This window comes from Notechis scutatus, chromosome 3, assembly GCF_049901735.1.
Source record: "Notechis scutatus isolate UNSWTSFEM ecotype Mainland chromosome 3, rNotScu1.2, whole genome shotgun sequence".
Taxonomy (NCBI): domain Eukaryota; kingdom Metazoa; phylum Chordata; class Lepidosauria; order Squamata; family Elapidae; genus Notechis; species Notechis scutatus.
This window is the reverse complement of record NC_142011.1, coordinates 120,077,739-120,099,177: the sequence shown is the minus strand read 5'-3', so window position 1 is coordinate 120,099,177 and position 21,439 is coordinate 120,077,739. Positions and strand designations below refer to the sequence as shown.

The window sequence follows — 21,439 nt, the reverse complement described above, 5'->3', positions numbered from 1 at the left end:
TGTTCTGAAACTTTACTATACATGTCCTAAGCATTCAAGATGGCCTATAGTTATAACTATAGTTAGTATCTCTAACCAAGGAGAACCTATTTTCTTTAACTGATGAGGCTAGAGATGCACCTATTCCAGAATTATTTTTCTAGATGAAGAAAACATCATCATCACAACAACAATAGTATAGAAAGAACATGATCAGATGGCCCAGTTTTGCACACTTTTGAAATCATTTATTCATTTTGATCCTTGGTCCAAATCTGCCTTGCAAAATACATTGCTCCAAGATGGTTGAATATTTCATTTCAGTTTCTCTTGGTGGGTGTATTTATAGAATAGAATAATAGAATAACAGAGTTGGAAGGGACCTTGGAGGTCCTCTAGTCCAACCCTCTGACTAGGCAGGAAACCCTACACCACTTCAGACAAATAGTTATCCAACATCTTTTTTAAAACTTTCAGTGTTGGAGCATTCACAACTTCTGGAGGCAAGATGTTCCACTGATTAATTGTTCTGACTGTCAGGAAATTTCTCCTTAGTTCTAAGTTGCTTCTCTCCTTGATTAGTTTTTAACCATTGCTTCTTGTCCTACCTTCAGGTGCTTTGAAGAATAAATAGCTTGACTCCCTCTTCTTTGTGGCAGCCCCTGAGATGTTGGAACACTGCTATCATGTCTTCCCTAGTCCTTCTTTTCATTAGACTAGACATACCCAGTTCCTGCAACTGTTCTTCATATGTTTTTACCTCCAGTTCCCTAATCATCTTTGTTGCTCTTCTCTGCACTTTTTCTAGAGTCTCAACATCTTTTTTACATCGTGGTGACCAAAACTGAATGCAGTATTTCAAGTATAAAGTGGTAATAACACATGATCTTGATTCTATCCCTCGGTTTATGCAAGCCTAGAACTGTGTTGGCTTTTTTGGCAGCTACTGCACACTGTTGGCTCATATTTAAATGGTTGTCCACTTGGACTCCAAGATTCCTCTCACAGTTACTACTATTGAGCAAGGTACCACGTATACTGTACCTGTGCATTTGATTTTTTTTGCCTAAATGTAGAACCTTACTTTTTTCACCATTGAATTTCATTTTGTTAAATAGCACCCGATGTTCAAGTCTGTCAAGATCCTTCTGTATCTTATGCCTATCTTCTGGAGTGTTGGCTATTCCTGCCAGCTTGGTGTCATCTGCAAATTTAATGTATTCCCCATCTACTCCCTTCTGCCTTCCAAGTCATTGATGAAAATGTTGAAGAGTACTGGGCCTAAAACAGAGCCTTTGGGTACTCCTCTGCAAACTTCCCTCCATGTAGATGCAGTTCCATTGAGGACTACACATTGCGTGCGGTTGGTCAGCCAGTTACAAATCCATCTGGTGGTGATGCTGTCTAACCCCCATTTTTTCTATCTTATCAAGTGGTAGGTTATGGTCTACTTTATCAAATGCCTTGCTGAAGTCCAAGTAAATTATAGCAACAGCATTCCTCTGATCAACTAATTTTGTCACTTTGTCAAAGAATACAATAAGATTAGTCTGGTAGAATCTGCTTTTAATAAATCCATGTTGGCTTTTGGTCATTACTTTGTTTGCTTCAAGGTGTTCACTAATTCGTTGCTTGATTATGTTTTCCAGAATCTTCCCTAGCATTGAGGTCAGGCTGATAGGTCTGTAGTTTCCTGGATCTATTTTCCCCCTTTTTTGAAGTTGGAGAGTACATGAGCTCTTTTCCAGTCCTCTGGCAGTTCCCCAGTGCTCCAGGATCTTTGAAAGGTATAGTTCAGTGGTCCTGAGATCTCGTCTGCCAGTTCCTTCAGAACCTTGGCATGTAATCCATCCGGTCCTGGTGATTTGAACTCGTCTAGGGTAGACAGGTGTTGACTTACCATTTTCTTCCCTATTTTAACTTGTGTTCCTGTTCTGTTTTTTTTTTTTGTGGTGCTGTTTTTTTTATAGGTTAGACTGTTTTTTCCCTTCGTGTAAACACAGATGCAAAAAACGAATTAAGTAGTTCTGCTTTCTCCCTGTTGCTTGTCACCTTCTTGCCACTTTCTCCCAGCAATGGATCAATTGTTTCCTTGACTTTTTTCTTGTTTTTAACATCTTGGAAGAAGCTTTTTTTCGTTATTTTTTTACTTTTGTCACAAGCCTTTGTTCATTGTGAGCCTTAGCTTTTCTCACTCCATCTTTACAGGCTCGGGCTATATGCTGATATTCTGCCTTCGTTATTTGCCCCTCTTTTCATTTTTTATACTTGTCCTTTTTGTCTTTCAATTTGTCAGAGAGCTCTTTATGTAGCCATGCTGGTTTCTTTTGACAGCTGTTATTTTTCTTCTCCATTGGTATTGTGCTAGACTGAGGTTTTATAATCTCACTTTTCAAAATTTCTCAAGCTTCTTGACTTGTTTGCCCCTTGGGGATTCTCATCCATGGAATCCTTCCCAAGCTCTCTCTAAGTTTATTGAAATTAGTTCTCTTAAAGTCCAAGACTCTAGTTTGACTTTGTTCTCCTACTTGTGCTTGTATAATGTTGAATTCCAATATTGCATGGTCACTTGCTCCCAAGGTTCCTATAGCTTCAACACCTTCTATCATTTCATCTCTGTTAGTGAGAATTAAGTCCAATATGGCTGATCCCATTATTCAGGGGTGAGATTCAACTGGTGCTACTTCCGGTTCGGTGATTACGTTTTGCGTGTAATAGTACTAGTAAGATTTGCTAGTCTTGTATCTACTTTTAATTTCACTAATATAAAGAAATACGTTCATACAGGCGTGGGCTGCTGGGGGTTCACAGGGGTTTGGGAGAGCCCCTAGCTAAGATTCTGCACAGCTTGGAGAACCCCAATTCCCACCCCTGGCTGGCCCCGCCCACCCCGTCTCTCCCAGGAGTCCCCACATGGTCCGTTTTGGATGCAGGTAAGTGCAGGGCGCACACAGAAGTCGGGGAGGATGAAAAATGGGCCTCCCAGAAGTTTGGGAAGGCCGGAAATGGGCCCATTTCCGACTTCCAGACCACCTCCGGAGCCCAGGAGGCCATTTTCGCCCTCCTGGACGCTCAAGGAAAGCATCCAGAGCCCAGGGAGGGCAAAAACACCCCCCTCCACCATGGTGCAGGAGGCTGGCTAGGCCACACCCACCCAGCAACCAGGCAGACAACCCTTTGCTAAAAAAATTTGAAGCCCACCCTTGAGTTTATGTTAATATTAAATTTGATAAATATTTAAATATATATTAAAGGATAGAATAAATAAATTTTAATAATATTTTGAGCTTTTTTTCTGAATACCATTCATACTATTTCTATTGTATATTTCTTGTACAAAAAGTTCTGCATTTTGTGCATGTCTTTCTAAGGTCACTGTTGTTTCCATTGTATTTTCTTTCAGAACTATCCTTTTTGCTACTGCTGCTTAGCATTGTGACAGACTTATGGCTTTATTTTATTTTATTTTATTTTATTTTATTTTATTTTATTTTATTTTATTTTATTTTATTTTATTTTATTTTTATTTTATTTATTTATTTATTTATTTATTTATTTATTTGTTTGATTGATTGATTGATTGATTGATTGATTGATTTGCCAATTGTTTACAAGATAATAAGTATAAGTGTATACATAGTTGTGAATACATGAAATGGGTACATATAAGAAAAATAAAAGAATAAGAGAAACAATAGGACAGGGACGGTAGGCACGTTGGTGCGCTTATGCACGCCCCCTACAGACCTCTTAGGAAAGGGGTGAGGTCAATAGTAGACAGTCTAAGGTTAAAGTTTTTGGAAACTTTAAAGTTTTTGGAAACTAAGGAAACCTTACTTGGCAAGTAAGCAAAAGTAGCAAAAGACTATTGAAGTAGCAAAAGACTATTGAGCTGTTGAATTTGATCAAGATATTGTTCTCCTGTGGTCTTTGCAATTATTGTTGTTAGGATGTACTATTTAATTGAAAGTCTTTTTATCACTTCGGAAAATTGAATAGTGCAAAGAAATATCTTATTAAGCTTTAAGTGGCCTCTTACTTCAAAGACACACTAAGCACATGGAGTTTTTTTAATTTGCAATCTCGCTATTAATTAGTAGATAGAGACTGTGATTCTCTCCCATTCCTCCAAAGTTTGACCTTACCAATAAACTGCACTGTGCTTTGGAATTTAATATGGTTCGTGGACAATTACAGGTAGTCCTTGCTTACTGAATGCCTCATTCAGCAACTGCTCCTAGTTATAATGGTGCTGAAATGACCAATGTCTGCGTTTATAATGTTTGTAGCATCCCTTACTTACTATTAGAGTCAGTAGGGGTGTGTCCCATGTCTGAACTGCTGTTTTTCCCCCATAGACACTTCCTATGGGACTTTCAGATCCAGGCAGGCAGGCAGGTTTTGGCCAATATATTCTGGTAGTAGACAAGGGCCAGAAGAAGATGGCAATGATATAAAAAAAAACCAAAAACCACCACCCCAACCCCCCCCCCCCCCCCCCCCCCCTTTATTTATTTTTTTTATTTATTTGCAATGTGCCAAATGACAGTAACATTAGGAAGGAGTATAAGAAGCTTGAAAAGTACCAGGACCTGAAGAAGCAGTTTGAGAGGATGTGGACAGTAAATGCCACAAGTGGTCCCAGTGGCAGTAGGAGCATTTGGTCAACAGATCCCAGGGACAACAACAAAGTTCCCTGTTGTTAAGAACAATTAAGATACTGTGCAGAACCTTCAAATTTGCAGAGCTTTAGGAAAGAGGATCCAAGCTTGAGAAAGACACATACCACCTTGAGGAATGAGAAGGGATCCCTCCCCCATTTTTTATATTTTGTCTGAGATTGTATAGGTTCTCCTGCTTGAGCAGGGGGCTGGACTAGAAGACCTCCAAGGTACCTTCCAGTTCTATTCTATTCTATTCTATTCTAAATTTTAAATAGCTACCCATTTTAATTTTGGAAGACATAAAAACAATTATTAAAAAAGCAGAACAGTAAAGGCAAAGCTCCTAAAAACTGTTATTAGTAGAACTATTGCTTAGAAATCACTACTCAAAAAACACACTAATTATATTAAATGTCAAAAATGGATATTGCAAAGAACTGCAAGAATAAGTATCACCTTATTGGAAAAAAGTAGTGGGAAAGAAGATAGGGGTTTTTTTTCCTACCTTTTCATTTCATTTTTTTTTTTGACAAATGTACTATGTGCTTCACTTCTCAATCTCTTATCTATTTTATTTCTTTTCAGTGGTTTCAGTCTATAATGGGACTTGAGTAAGGTCTTTTTTGTAAGGGCTAGCTGAAATTTTGAGTAATAGAAATTGCATGATATGGCTCATCCATAAAATAGTATTGGACAGGAAGTGGTAAAAAGAGGAAGGATGCAACAGAATAATAATTAAGGAGATTGCATAATTGAACTGAATGTTATCCAGGTTTCGGTAGTGATGCCAACATCAAACCATTCTATAACAAATTATTTAAATTTTGAAAGCGGAGAAAAATTAAAATGGTCTGTTCAAGGACCTGTCATAGAATAATTCAATACTTTAAATATTTGGCCATTTAATAATGGCATGTCCTTGTAAATTAATAAAATTGATAGCAGAAAAGTTTGTGGATATATTTTAACATTTAACTAATGAAAAAGGATAATCTTATTAACTCAGTGTTAAAATGCTACCTGAACAAGATTTTATTTCAGATGTATGCAGGACTAAAACCTGGTGCAGAATAATTATTACATCCAGTTTCTGGATAGACAATATATAATTCATTTTTCAAAAATCTCTTAGGGCTTTCCTAGCTTCTTCCAGGCAATCTGTCTTACCTTTGTATGAACACAAAGCTATTGTATCATGTCTGTCTATCTGCTCTCTGTCTGTCTGTCTTGCTCTTGCTCTATCTGTCTGTCTCTATCTCTATCTCTGTCTCTCTGTCTCCATCCATACAAACATACACAAATGGCGTGCATAGATAATTAATGATAAATAAATAAATGATTTATTATCATTTTTTTACTGTGAGCACATTGCCATACATTAAAAATGAAATTCTGTTGCCTGCCCTAAAAAGTGTATACATACATAACACACACATACATATGCAATACACACACACACCAGTGGTGGGATTCAAATTTTTTTACTACTGGTTCTGTGGGCGTGGCTTATTTGGTGGGCATGGCTTGATGGTCATGTGTCTGGGTGGGCATGATTGGTGGTCATGTGATTGGGTGGGCGTGGCCAACTCAATGTCACTCACATCAAGGGGTGCCTCGCTTGGCCCTTCCCTCCCAGCCATTCCTTGTCACACCCAGCCTCAACGTATCTATAGTTCTGTAAAAATGTTGTTCACCTTTCTTTGACTTTATTATCTACATACTATAGATGTACTTTCATGGAGCATTGAAAGGAGGAAATGGCTCACATGCTTTGCCCAAGAGTGTAATAGGCAACAGGCTTTTAAGAGGCTGCCACAAAGAAGGGGAACAATGTATTTTCCAAAGAAGCAGAATGCACACAAGAAGCAATGGGTGGAAACTGAACAAAGAGAGAAGCAACCTAAAACTAAGGAGAAACTTCCTAACAGTGAGAACAATTAACCAGTGGAACTGCCTGTCTCCAGAAGTTCTGGGTGCTCAGTCACTGGAAATTTTTCAGAAAAGACTGGACAGCCATTTCTCTGAAATGGTATAGGGTTCACCCCAAGGTCCCTTCTAAGTATTATTCTGTTATTCTGACACTTTCCCAGGACCTCTACTCAAATTTATTTCATAATTTCACATATAAAATAGCCATTCATGTAATACAACCTCCATATTGTTCAAAACAGTAATTATTATGGCTGATGTTTGACAGCAAGCCTAAAAGTCAAAGATCAGAAGACTGCTTTCTTTGTATGTATACAAAATATCACATACCAGGAATAGCATATTAAGCTGGATTTATGCAACCTGCTGTACAAAATAAACACATGCATATTCATGCTCTGGACTAGACATTGAATGCATGTAAATCCCTGAAAAATATGTGGCAGCCCTGGGCAAAAGAAAGGCAGTAAAATCATTCTAGGTGTAGGGACAGTGTAAAATATTAACACATGATAAATAATGGAACAATTAAAAATAATAGCATAGTTTTCTCTCTCTTTCTCTTTCTCTCTCTTCCTATTTCTTTTTCTTTCTTTTTCTTTCTCTCTTTCTTCCTTATTTCCTTTTTCTTGTCCCTCTCTCACACACATACCACTCTCTTCCTATTTCTTTTTCTTTCGTTTCTTTCTCTCCCTTCCTCTTTCTTTCTTTCCTTCTTTCTTTCCTCTTCTATTCTCTCTCTCTCACACTCTCTCTCTCTCTCTCTCTCTACACACACACACATACACACACACCTGGTCTGGGACGAACTGAATGATCCCGCGAGCTCCAGTCAGCAGCGGGTGGCAGGAAAAGGAAGAAAGCGGGCGGTGCATTCTCCCTAAGACCTCCAGTGGCTGCTTGCTTTCTTGCAGGCGGAGGTGGTGGCAGGGCCGTGGAGCACCACCCCCCCTCGAGCCTCCCAAAATACCTCTGCAGATGGCAGCGGCAGCAGCAGCATCCGCCTGCCCTCCCAAAAACCTCCAGCGTCCACTTGCTTTCTTGCGGGCAGAGGTGGTGGTGGAGCCGTGGAGCACCCCCTACTCCAGCCTCCCAAAGCACCTCTGCAGATGGTGGCAGCGGCAGGAGCATCTGGCCGCCCTCCCAAAGACCTCTGGCAGCCACTTGCTTTCTTGCGAGCAGAGGTGGTGGTGGGGCCATGGAGCGCCCTCCCCACTCCAGCCCTCCCAAAGCACCTCCGCGGACAGCGGCAGCAGCATCTGCTCACCCTCTCAAAGACCTCCGGCAATCGCTTGCTTTCTTGTGGGCAGCGGTGGGAGGGCAGGGCGGGTGGATGTCCCAGCTGGGGCTGCACATGCGGTGCACAATTTTCAGCAGCCCCAGCTGGGACATCCATCTGTCCTCATGGCTGCAACGTGGTAGGGAACGCTGGGAAAGCACCGTGTGGGATGGAGCTGCACTGGCTTAGCCATCCAGCCGAGCCCAGGGATGGTAGGGAAGGCCCGGAAAAGTCTGGGGAGGGTGGGGGAGGGGCTAGCACAACTCGCAGGCTTACCTGTGAGCAGGAAGGTCAGGCTGCTCAGTTGGGGCGCAGGCACCACATGGGAAGGCTAGAATGGCAAGCTACGAGGACCCAGGAGGGGAGGAGTGACTGGGCAGGGCAAGTTGCAGGTGAGTGGGTGGGCAGACGGGATGGGCGTGGCGAGTGAGCATCAGGCAGGCAGGATGAGCAAGTGAGTGGAGACCGGGTGACCGGGTCAGGGGTGTGGCCAGCCAGATGTTGCTACCAGTTCAGCGACCCATGCCAAATTCTTGCTGCCGGTTCACCTGAACCAGTGCAAACCGGCTGAATACCATCTTCTCTCTCTCTCTCTCTCTCTCTCTCTCTCTCTCTCTCTCTCTCCTCTCACACACACACACACACACACACACACACACACACACACACACATCACTGTCCATTTTGAATACATATAGGAAAAAGAGGAAGCTTGAGAATTTACAAGATTAAAGAGAGTTGTTTTGGTCACTAAATTTGTAATGTATTTGAATCTAATATATACATACACACACACACACACATACATATACAGGTATGTAACAATAGAAATAACTTGGTATAACAATATCTCTGAAATATATTATTAGATAAAACAGATGGAGCTCTCCTAAACTAAAATTAGTTGCGTGGTTTCGCCTCTTTCTCTGTGTAGATCATGTGTAGATGTCTATGGTTGCACACAATACATTTAATGTCTTCATAATTCTATTTAAAATTGAATAAATTTTGACAAGATAACATGTTTAATTTAGAATGTGATTGACTATGTAAAGTATCTTCTGGAAAACATCAAAGTAGGGGGTTTCTTTACAAAGCACATGACAATCAAATTCTGTAATTAATCTCATCAGTACTTTCTTTTACTTCTGTCACAGCAGTGTTAGCAAAGACTGCTTTTGTGACCAGATTATTCTTACAGATTCTAGAGTTTTGAGCTGCGTAGAAATGTCAGAGTCCTTAGAATTTAAGAAACCCATTCCGCATTCCCTTTGTTGCCTATAAGTTCAGTGACTTGTAATGCTGAATTTTACATTTTAACTCTCTCTATTGCTTTTCAAAGGGAATAGGAAAATAGAAAACATCATACAGCTGCGATACTTCTCTTAAATACTGAGATATTGGTAGTCTTAATTTAGGACTATTCATTCATTCGCTAGCCACTTGAAGTTATGGCGGTGCTGGGTGAAGGAACTTATGACCCATGCCCAAAGTTACAGCCATTGCAGTTCCCCCATAGCCACATGATCAAATTCATGTGCTTAGCAACCTACCCATATATCTGAGGGATGCTGCAAATCCCCCAATCCTTATCTCTCCCATCGTCTATGCTCTTTTGGCCCCCTGCCATCCTGCACTCTGCCATCCCAGCTGGCCTTCACCATCTACTTGCTCCTGCTACTGATAGGGCATGCCCAGCCCAGCTGCTGGGCTGGACTGGGGCTGGTTTTGCACTGCTGGAAAGGGTGGTGGGAGCCAAAATCAATTTCTTTTTCTTTTTCAGAGCACTAAGCCAGTGGTGGGATTCAAAAATTTTTTACTACTGGTTCTGTGGCCGTGGCTTGGTGGGTGTGGCAGGGGAAGGATACTATAAAATCCCCATTCCCTCCCCACCCCACTAACCTGCTTTCCAGCTCCTTTCTCCTGTGCAGGGCAACAAAAGAAGACCCAGCCGATCAGCTGGGACTCGGGAGGCAGAGAATAGATGGGGGTGGGGCCAGCCAGAGGTGGTATTTGCTGGTTCTCCAAACTACTCAAAATTTCCACTACCAGTTCTCCAGAACTGGTCAGAACCTGCTGAATACCACCTCTGCACTAAGCCACCTACCCACCCACCCAAGAGCACTTTGCACTGAGGTTCAAGGGCTGCTTTTGACACCACCCCCTCTTTTTTCTTTTTTTTCTTTTTTATGTAGTTTAAAACTAGGCCCAGCCTAGCCAAGCAGTGAGGCTGGGGCATGTCTCATCTGTAAGCAGGAGCAAGAAGATGGCAAATGTGGACTACGATAGTGGAACATAAGATGGCAAAGGTGAATGGGACTGGGGAGCTGGGGTGGCTGTGGCTACCTAGGGCATGGCAAACATCCCAGAGCCACATACTTTTGGGTCTGCTTGCTGGCCCTCAAGGCAGGTTGCAGGACATCCTAAAACTCAGGTAGAGAGAGTTAAAGACAATCTCTTACCTTACTGAGACTCAGGGCTGAAGAGAACAAGCCTAGAATGGCTTGAATTGAGGTGGATCTTCAGCTAAAGACTGGTAAAATTCACTTAATGATGGCAATGGGGTTCTGGGATTGTGGTTGCTAAGAAACATAGTCATACGACATTGCACTTTATGCTTGCATCACTTAGGAACCAGAATTCTGGTCCCAGTTGTGGTCCTAAGTCGAGGACTACTGGTATCAAGTGAAAGCTGAAGTGATGAGATTGCAATTGATCCTCGGGTACAGATGGAAGGGTACAGGAGTGAGAACTGATGGTGGAAAGAGAACAGTAATGTCTTGGTTGTAATGGGCTGCGGAGAGGTGGTATAGATAGACCTCAATTTACAATTTGTTGTTTTGTGACCATTCGAAATTACAATGGATTCCCCTTGGGAGTACTTAGAACCTGGATTCAAAGTTCTGACAGTCACTCACCCCCTGCAATCATGTGTCTGCCTATCAGCTTCTCTCTGTTATGGCTGTGTGATATAATACAGTATATGTGAGTATTGTATGTATGTATTTATTTGTTTGTTTGTTTATTTATTTATGTAGTGTATATTGGAGGTAGTGACCCTTTGAGAGCTGTATGCAGTGAAATTTCATTTTAATGTATGCTGATTAGTGTACATTCAAATGAAGTCATTCTAACTTCTAAATTCTATTCGCAGCTTCCCACAATCACATAACTGCAGCAGTTCTGTTAAAACAGCAGGTGATAGCTTGGCAGGAAGCCTTTGTCCAGATTTGTGAAGCACCTTTTCCTAAATTATGAATCTTGTCTCACTCAAGCCTTAGTTACCCTATGTGGACTAACAACAGAACATCTTGCCCTTAAGACCATTTGGAAGCTGCAGCCGGTCCACAATACGATGGTACAGACTCTCAGGGGCCTACGTTGGTGACATCTCTGTCACTTGCAAAGCACTGGCTATCCATCAGGAGGTATTTCAAGGTGCTGGTTGGGACCTATAAAGCGCTTCATGGCATATAAGGTCTGATTATCTGAAGGCAACTATTCTCCCATCATTTCTAACTGGTAAGACCTTATGGGCCTTATCTGTAAAACGGTGTCATTTGATGGGACTTTAATGACAACTCTTCTCTGTAGCAGAGCTGCTCTGTAACATAGCATCTCCCCAGAGGTTTGAATTGTTCTTCAAAAAAGGTCTCAAAGATTTAACTCTTTCCTCAGATTCTGTATCAGAGAAGTATCTCTCTTTTGTGAGCATGATATTAACGTGCTGGGTGGATTAGTCCTTGAGTTACCACATTATTTTTTGTTTTTATTGCATTGGATATGCTTTTAATATGCATGCTTCCAGAGTCATTGCAAAATGGGCAGGTTTAGAAACTAGATTTATAAATAAGTAAAATATATTTGAAGCATTTCTTTTGAAGCAAGTTTTTTTATCATTGGCTATATAAATAGTAGATTTCTTTATTCAGTGTCATTACTTTTATTTGGTAAATAGATTAATATCAAGACTCATATTTCATTCTCCCTGTCAACAAAAATAAAAAGTCATACTAAATGAATTCAAGTGTGACTGAATTTCTGATTCAGTGTCATTTTTATTCATTATTTTTTTAAAAGGCTGGGTATTATATGGCAACCTCTCTCAATTTTCATTCCATACATTTTCCCTTGTTTGCATTTTTGGAGGGACATTTTCCTTCTTTTCATTATGATCTATGAGAGTCATGGAAGAAAATTATTCATTGTTTCGTTCTGTTTGTTTTTTATTAATTGCTTTCTCCATTCCCTGTTGCTCCCACCCCACCAGATGGTCAAATATATGTCTGTTTGAGCTTTTTTCATGATATTTCTACAGAATTGAGAGGAGAATAACAGTATTTCAGGGAGGTGAGATATTTCCACTACCGATTCAAAAATGCAGATGTCTCTGTTAGATTCCAGTAGTTGCTTTTTCCATTTCTTCACTGAGACTGTTCCAAAAACATATTGGGAAAAGATTTGAAATATAAAACTGATTTTCCATTGGATTTTCCTTTTTCAAGCTACCTTCCCAAGCTAGCTTTGAACACCTATATAAAATGGTTTAATAATAATAGTTTTAGCTTGGTTTTTATACTTGTTAATGTATTTTTAGTTCCGTTTTATGTCACCTAAGAGTAGAGTTGCTTGTTTGTGAGATGGATGGCTATATAAATTGGTTTAATAATTAATAATAATAAAGTCCTTGGGAAGGACTCAATAGGTGGCTAAAAATGCCAAATCCAGCTTGAACACTGGCTGACTGTGCCATGAACCATTATAATATCTGCAGATAATTATATCACTCCCCCCAAAAGTCTGACCTTGATTCTTTCTTTACTTATTATTTGTTTGGATCTGAATTACTCTTGGTAGCTTTCCCTTTTTTTAAAAAAAAGGTACATTTGAAATGCTTAAGGAAGGATAAGCTAGGAGGAGAAGAGGAATTGGCTTTTTTAATTACAACTCTTCACATTTTATTATTTTCATCAGAAAAAAGGGAGAGACATATCTCCTATGGATAAGATAAGAATAATCACTAGCTATTTCCTATTTTATTGATTTATTTCCCCCCACCACCCTTTTTAATCATGATTCTGTTTCACCTTACTTTTCACTGTGCTCATCTTTCTAATTATAATTTTTAATGTTATTTTAGTTATTTTTAAATCTTTGTTATTTGTTCTCAAATAGAAAGCAAGTTATTGCAAAGATACTTTAAGCTTTAAGTTTCATTGGGTGTTTTATTCATATACTTGACCATCTCTCATTATCTGGGTTGATGGGTTGACTTCAGGCTAACTTAAAATAGGATTAAGTATTTCAGGATTATGCATACTTTGAGAACCTAGCTATTTTCTCAGGGAATTGCTTTGTTACATTACTTTTGTAATAAGCAAACCCAGCAATAGTGTCCTTCAGTATTCTCAGTGGTATTCCTCTTTTCCCTTAATTGTTTTATTGGACTCCTTCTCGAGACTTAACATTGTTCGACATGTTAAGTTATGCATTCAGCTCTTATTTCGTATATGAGATTGTAGCTTGAGATATGACAGCACGCACATGCCATATATTGTAGCAGTGGTATAATATTGTTCTGTATTTAAATAAATGGACACAGACCCTAAATGGATCAGGATAAGAAAATCACTTGGGGTAAATGTATATGTGTGTGTGTGTGTATGTATGTGTATGTGTATATATATATATTTGTTTTCTTAAGTTTTCGCGGGCACTTACATGTATGGTATTCAGCTTTGTTAGGGTATTTTCCCACGTCATTATAGTTGTGCTTTTAAAGTTGTAGCAACGTTTCGGCAGAATCTCATCTGCCATCATCAGGCTTCTGTATTGAGTTCGTCTGTATTGTGTTCGTCTGCTTGCTATATTTCTCTTTAAAACCATCTGATAGGACAAGATGCCTATTGTTTCTTTACTTCTGTGTCCTCTTTGTAACAGAATGAATATTACTGTAGGTTAGATTTCCTGTGGAAGAACAAGTTCAAAAAAGAACGTGAGGAGATTGAGACGATGGAGAATTTGAATCGGCTTCTTCTGGAAAATGTACTGCCTGCTCATGTAGCTGAACATTTCTTGGCAAGGAACTTGAAGAATGAGGTCAGTCCATCCCACTACCTCTCATCTTAAGTTAACTAACCAGGTCAATTTCCAGAGAGCAGAAGACAAACCACAGACTGTAGAGCAGGGGTCTTCAGACTTGACAGCTTTAGGCCTTGTGGAGTTCAACTCCCAGAATTCCTCCTCCAGTCATGTTAGCTCAGGAATTCTGGGAGTTGAAGTCCACAAGTCTTAAACTTGCCAAGTTTGAAGACCCTTGCTGTAGAGTTTCCTGCCCTAGAAAGTAAGAAGTGGCAAAACAGCTTAACTCCAAGTCTGCTTGCTATTTGTTAGAAGACAGGGTTGGAAAAAAAATATGGCATTTTTTTTTCTGGTACTCAAATACTGAGTATGGTACTCTAAAGCAGTGTTTTTCAACTTCAGCAACATTAAGATATATGGACTTCAATTCCCATAATTCCCCCAGCCACATATTGCAAAGTTGCTGAGATTGAAAAACTCTGCTCTAGGACATTGTTGCCATTTGGATTTAACAAACCACTGAGACTTAAATGGCCCTCTTTTATATCTGTTAATTTACAAATAACATATTGTTTGTGAGTATTGGAAATTACACAGAACAAACAGTATACATTTGGAGTCACCAGATCTTGAGCTCATTATTGCAAGGAATCCTTAAAAAACAAACCTTTGTGTTTTTTGCAAACTGTATTCCAACACAAAATTACATTTCTATTAATCACTCACATGCACTGAAAAGACAATGATCTGTAACCAGGGTGTAGAATAAACCTTCAAAGGCAATAAAAAGAAAAGCTTAAGTCTTACCAAATCCTCTCTTGGCTTGAAGGAATGGGGAAAGAAGCAGATCATTTGTGACTTGGCAGTTCATACAGTCTCTTGCAAAAATCCTGAAATCATACAAAATTGTAGCCATTTTAATTGTAAAAAATATTTTAAATTACTTGGGCCAGTGACTTCCTTTCTCAGCTCTAGGAAGGAGGCAATGACAAACCACTTCTGAAAAACCTTGCCAAGAAAATTGCAAGGACTTGTCCAGGCAGTTTCCCAGAGTCAAAAAACCAACTCAAAGGCATAAAACCAGAGCCAGTTTGGTGTGGTGGCTAACACACCAGTCTAGAAACTAGGAGACTGTGAGTTCTAGTCCTAGCTTAGGCACAAAGCCAAGGGGGGCTTTGAGACAGTCACTCTCCCTCAGCCACAGGAATGAAATAATGCAAACTACTTCTAAAATCTTGCCAGGAAAACTGCAGGGACCTATCCAAGCAATCATCAGAAGTAAAAATTCCCTCAACACTGTCAAACTATTTACTAAGTCTGCATTACTATTGCTATTAATATTCCCATCCTTCTTTTCACCCATTTTCTCCCACTTATGACTATATGACTATAACTTTGTTGCGATTTTTATTGACTGTTTCCTAGTATGATTTGATTGCTTATTCTACCCTATGGCTATTATTAAGTGTTGTACCTTATGATTCTTGACTCATGTATCTTTTATTTTATGTACACTGAGAGCACATGCACCAAGACAAATTCCTTGTGAGTCCAATCACACTTGGCCAATAAAGAATTCTATTCTATTCTAAAAAAAATCTAATTTGAAGACATTTAAAAAATACTTAGTCCATTAGCAAGCATCCACCTGCTGACAGTTTTCCCAAAGCAAAATTCTTCCAAGGTATAACACTTCAGTGTAATTTCTTTTTTGCTTTAGTATTTTCTAAAATGATAAAATCTTTGTTTTCCCCTCTGAAATTTAAAATATTACCAACATTGCTGTTACACTGGAAATTATTTCTATAACCTATGAGGATGACCTGCTTTGCATAGGAAGTAATTCTCTCCCAGCTACCTGTTTCCATTTCCATCTGAAACCTAGGTATTACAGCCATCAACGGTCAGTTTTCTGTTCCCTGATCGTTTTATTTATATAGTTTCCAGCGATCCAGTATTTGTTTAGTAGAAGACATTTCAAGTCTTCAAAAGGGACAATTGTCACAGCATGTAAACAAGAGCAAAGTTCCCTTCCTGGAAGGATTAAAGTAGCTGCAGGCTTTGGAAACCAGACTCAGCTGTTTCAGAGGCAGTTTTCTCTGCATTCTTTTGCGTGATTGCTTGATTTTTCTAGCAGCTCTGTAACAGGTTTTCTCTTGCATATATACTTGAGCACCAGAAACTAGGAAAAGTCTTCAAAGCAATTCCTTGGAGCTTTCCAAAGAACAGGGATGCATTAACTCTTTAGGGTGAGATGTCATTGATTGGTAGCTTATCCTATCTTAGTAATTGGTCTAGGCCAGACATAGAATAGACCGCCATCCAATTAACACCTTTCCTAATAACACTACAGTACCTGACGTTGATTTACGTGTAGGTACATCGGCATATGCAGTTAAACTTAGTTCATCCTTAGGCTCCAAATATAATGCATAATGCATCGTTTTTTTAAGATATCTCAACACACGCTTAGCAGCTTGCCAGTGCCTTTCAGTAGACTTAGCATTAAACCTGGCTAATTGGTTGATACTATGCTATGTCTGGCCTAGACCAGTTACTAAGATAGGATAAGCTACCAATCAATGACTGATAAATGACTTTAACAAAAACAGGACTTTGCACAACACTGTGGCTAAACTCCTGGCTCATTGGTGTTTTAGCTGGCTTACAAAGTTCCATTTTAAAGTTCTTCAGTAATTGGTTAATTTTATCTGCCTGTGAGATTTTGTAGCCTCCCCTAGTTTTATCTATTTTTAAACTAAGATACTGTTTAATCTCATCTAATTTTTTTTTTAAATTTCTTCTCTAACAGTGAAATAATTTCAGTAGCTTCTTGATCAGTCTTAGTGATTAATGCTATGTCATCAGTGAACAATAGCAGCAATTAAATTACACCATTACTTTCCTTTTTGAATAAACATGGATCAGCCATGCCAGCTACAAAACCTATCTTTGTTAATTCCTTCACTATGCACTGGTTCCATTCATAGCCTGATTGCTTCAGGCCATAAAGACTCTTTTTTAATCTCCAGCAATCAGTTTTGTTATCAGTTTTTATTCCCAAAGGCTTCTTTAAATATATAGTATGTTGCAACGGTGCATGAAGATATGCTGTCTCTACATCTAAATGGTTTATTGTATATTTATTTTTAGCTGCCCACACTAATGCTGCTCATAATGTGGTAGTCTTCAGACTAGGTGCAAACACCTCATCGTAGTTGTTGGCTGACTGATCGAACCCTTGTGCTACTAACCTGGCTTTATGGGTAACAGTCCCATCCACACCTGTCTTAATTTTATAAATTCACTTACACCCTATGGCATGCTCACCTGGTGGTAACCTGACATTTTCATATACCTCCAAACTTTGTAAGGATTTCAGTTCCTTATCCATTGCTTCCTGCCAAGCAGCCTGATCCTTAGCAGGATAAGGAGTTTCAGTTCAGTTAGTAGGAACTATATTTACTTGGGATACTATACTAGCCTGATATCTATCTGGTGGTTGTGTTACATGGGTTGAACGTCTAGGCAACTCAGGACTTACTGGTGGACTCTCCTGTTCCACCTGCTCCTGTTCTTCTACCTCCTCCTGTGCCTATTCTTCCTCTTTAATGGCTATTGATGGTTTAACTATCTCATCATTAGGGACTACTTGGGTGTCGATAACAACTTCATTGTTGGATTCCTGTTCTAGTTTATTCCACCCAACATGCTCAAGAAATTTAGCACTAGTGCTACAGTAAATATTAGCTGTGCCTGGATCCCAAAATCTAAACGATCTATGGTTGGCCTCATAACCTACGAAAAATAATTTCCTAGCTCTATGATGCCCTTTTAATCTTACTTGTGAGGGAATATGCACCCATGCTGGAGCTCCAAATGTGTGTAGATAACTTAAATTTGGTTTTCTGCCATGCCAACGAGTAAATGGCAATTCACCAGTTATTGTGTTCACCACATTAACACATGGTTGCTACACATTATGGCTTCACCCCATAGTGTTTCAGGCAAATCTGAATCAGATAACATAGTGCGAGCCATGGCTTGTAACGTTTGCCCTCTTCGTTCTATAAACGAGTTATGTTGTGGCCTGTAAGGTGCAGAACGCTTATGCTCGATACCAGCCAATTTCAACATTGTTTGAAATCTATTATTAATAAACTCAGTCCCGTTATCTGTAACTAAAGTAATTACCTTATGTCTCATTTTCCTTTCTGCAAATCTTAGCCAATTAAAGAAATGTTGGAACGTTTCTGTTTTGTTTTTCATTAGATAGCAGAAACCGTACCGTGAGTAAAGGTCCATTATACTTAAAACATAGCAGGCACCTCCCAAACTAGGTTTCTTAGGACTAATTATGTCAACAAAAACAACCTCTAAAGGTTCTTTGGTCTTAAACCCATTCAGTCTGTTTGCTGGAGTAACCTTGCTTTTCTCCTGATTATAGGCATTACAGTTTAAGTACTTGCTACAAGGTTTTAATTTTACCCCCTCTGACAATTTAATAGTGTGTTTCAGCATTTTGAAATTAATGTGCCCCAGACGTCTATGTAGTAAATGTATACATTCGTCATATGGCTTAACATTGTTATAAACCGAGTTAGCCATCTTCATGTATAACATATAAATCATTCTCTAAAGTAGCAGTAACACTTTTACCCTCTTTCTCTATTATACAGTTATCTCCCCTAAAGTTTACTACATAACCAATATTAACTAAAGCCCTTACTGATAACACATTAAATTTCAGTTTAGGTACATATAACAGATAAATGCTCATTTACACATGAACAATATGCAGTACCTTCGCCAGATGTTTTCATCTTCCATCCATTTGCCAATGATACATGTTGCTTACTCATAGACATCTTTACAAACCTCTCTCTATTTCTAGTAATGCACTGCGATGCTCCACTATCAACTACCCACAAATCATGGTTTACAGTTGAATTGCTAGACATAGCTAAATTAATATTCTTCTTAGACTTCTGGTGATCACCAGTATTCTGTCATTTTCCCTTCTTACAGAATCTAGCTATATGTCCCCTAGCCCCACAAGAATAACATTTCCTAACAGTATAGGCAGTTGAAAAGAAGTCCTCTTCTTGTGGTTGTTTCTCTCTCAGTTGGTCTCTATCCTGCCTTCGTCTTGCCTCTTCTAACAATTGTCCAGTTATGTCAGTCAATGTCAGTTCATTTCTGGTCAGGACTTCCAGTGAAGATATGTAATCATCATAACTTTCATCCAGTGAGGAAAGAATGATGTAAACCTGATGTAGCTCTGAAAAAATCAGTTCCTTCTCATGTAGCTCTTGAAAAGTTCTTTTCTTGAAGTTCAAATGAGCTAACATATCTCCACCTTTCAGAAGACGTGCTCTAAACAGTTTACGTGTAAGATGTATGTGTGCATCTACACTGTCATGAACATAAATCCTCTTCAAATTCTCCAATACCTAGCAGCAGACTCTTCTCCACGAATATGGACTAGCTACTGGTCACTCAGTGTTAGTCCAATTATACAAAGAGCTCATTCGTTGTTCCGTTTAAAATCAGCTAACGTTTTGGCATCGTCCACATTATTTGGTTCCCAAGCATTTATATCTGGTGGATCCTGAACTGCAGCCCATAACTCTTCCCTACGCAGAAGTGGACTGCACTTCATAGACCAGGAAACATAGTTTGTTCCATCCAACCGAGTTATCAGTGATAGACTTGTTGACGGGTCTTGTGCCATCTTTGCCAGGACAGTAACCCACGATTAAACAATAAACAGCTGTCTGTATTTGGTACTGCATATTCACACTAACTCTCAGTTATCTGAGTCTGGTATGAACTGGGCCCATAACCAGTGTTGAGGTATTCCCCATTAGGAGAATGAGTGCACTCAGGGAAACATAGTGAGAGTGGTGAGGAATAACACACAACCAGCATACAGATACACTGAATAGTAAAATGTAGGTTTTACTTCCTGTAAATGGGTAAACAAAGTCCAACAAACAGACCAAATCATACATGGTTAAAGCAGTTAGTATTCAATACAAACAGTCCAGGGATAATCCAAAAACGAAGTCCAGTATCATAAACAAAGTTCACTAAACGGAGTTTGCTAACAGTTTGCAAGATTCACAGCAATTCCAGCAGAATGATGATCAGGCAGAAGGCAATAGGGAAATGTAAGAAGAGAGCAAACCAGGTTTCTGGCTCCATCTTATGGCCGTCGGAGGAACCTCAGCCAATCACAATTACAGCACTCTCTTAAAGATACAACAGTATTAAATAACTATCCTGGTTTATATATTGCCAACCCAACTGTTAGGTGACTATCATTCCTAACACATATTTCTATGATTTATAACTAAAATTTCATCACTCCAAGTGATCATTTGCTGCTTAGAAAGACCTCTATCAAGCATGCTAATGTAATATCACCATATGATTACCGAGTTGGAAGGACTTCCAAATGCTAATGTAATATCACCATATGTTTACCGAGTTGGAAGGACTTCCAAATTCTGAATTAAGGCTCAGCCTCATGATATAATATCTGTCTTATTGATCTGTTGCAGCCTGCACAACAGTAACAGACAACCAGCAATTTACTTGCACTAGGCCATATCACTGGAAAATTATGCATATGCACACAGAAAATCCTAAAATGCATTGGTTCCCCACCCCCTACTAAAATGCATATGGAAGCACAGCTGTGTGGGAACTGTATATGTAAATAGTTTTGGACTGGGGTTTCTTTTCAGCATTCTCTGCTGGAAATGCTGAACAATGCTTTGATGATAAATAATGTTGACTTCCTTTGGCAAGAATCTTTTTCATACATTTCCAATCTAATTAAAAAGATGAAAGAAAGCAGTGTCCTATTTCATTCTTCCAAATAATATAACTTTTCCAATCTCCAATTAAGATAGCAGGATTATGACCATTGGTATATCTTGCATATCACAATCTTACATGAATTACGCCTATTAATTATTGAGACCTTTTAAAAGAGATTAGTCAACTCATGGTGGCAAATATACCTAATATTCCTGCTTCCTATTTTCTCCAACAACAACAATGCAGTGAGAGAGCTGATAGAGAGTGACTGACCTAAAATCTCCCAGCCAGCTTTCATGCCTAAAACAGAATTAGAAATCAGAGCCTTCTGGTTTCTAGGCCTTTCCTTTCACCACTACATCAAATTGGGTAGTTGAGATGTGTATCACAGAAATGCTGAAAGGTCTATCAAATACTTTTGGTGATGACCAGCATAGTTTGTTGTAGTTCAGGATACTTGGCATACAGATGAATTTTAATTTAATAGTTTAATCAAATTAATAAATGCTTTTCATTTAATAAATGGTTTTTAATGAAACTAAAGCAAGAAGCAATGCAAAGTTGATTTAAGCTTATCTTTGTATAATTTTATAAAAATCATTAGCGCTTTTGCCTTTTTTTTCTTCATTATTATTGATGTATGGCTTCTGCTGAGAACATGGATAACATTGTCTCTTAT

The 21,439-nt window shown here is 39.1% G+C and overlaps 1 protein-coding gene and 1 long non-coding RNA gene across 5 annotated transcripts in view; one reads left to right on the top strand and one right to left on the bottom strand.

Moving 5' to 3' along the window:
- The window catches only part of ADCY2 (adenylate cyclase 2), a 156,592-nt gene that overhangs the window by 121,687 nt on the left and 13,466 nt on the right, over positions 1-21,439 (top strand). For 2 of the 4 annotated variants that reach the window (XM_087961099.1, XM_026672526.2), the window contains exon 20: positions 13,792-13,950. The exons of 1 other annotated variant lie outside the window; for it this stretch is intronic. In XM_087961099.1, coding sequence (XP_087817225.1) covers positions 13,792-13,950 — 159 coding nt within the window. The remainder of the gene's footprint in view (positions 1-13,791; positions 13,951-21,439) is intronic. One more of the 4 variants, XR_015748762.1, reaches the window with a different exon arrangement.
- The window catches only part of LOC148131385 (uncharacterized), a 27,730-nt gene continuing 19,815 nt past the window's right edge, over positions 13,525-21,439 (bottom strand). The window contains exon 3 of the long non-coding RNA XR_015748767.1: positions 13,525-13,818. This is a non-coding gene — a long non-coding RNA (uncharacterized LOC148131385). The remainder of the gene's footprint in view (positions 13,819-21,439) is intronic.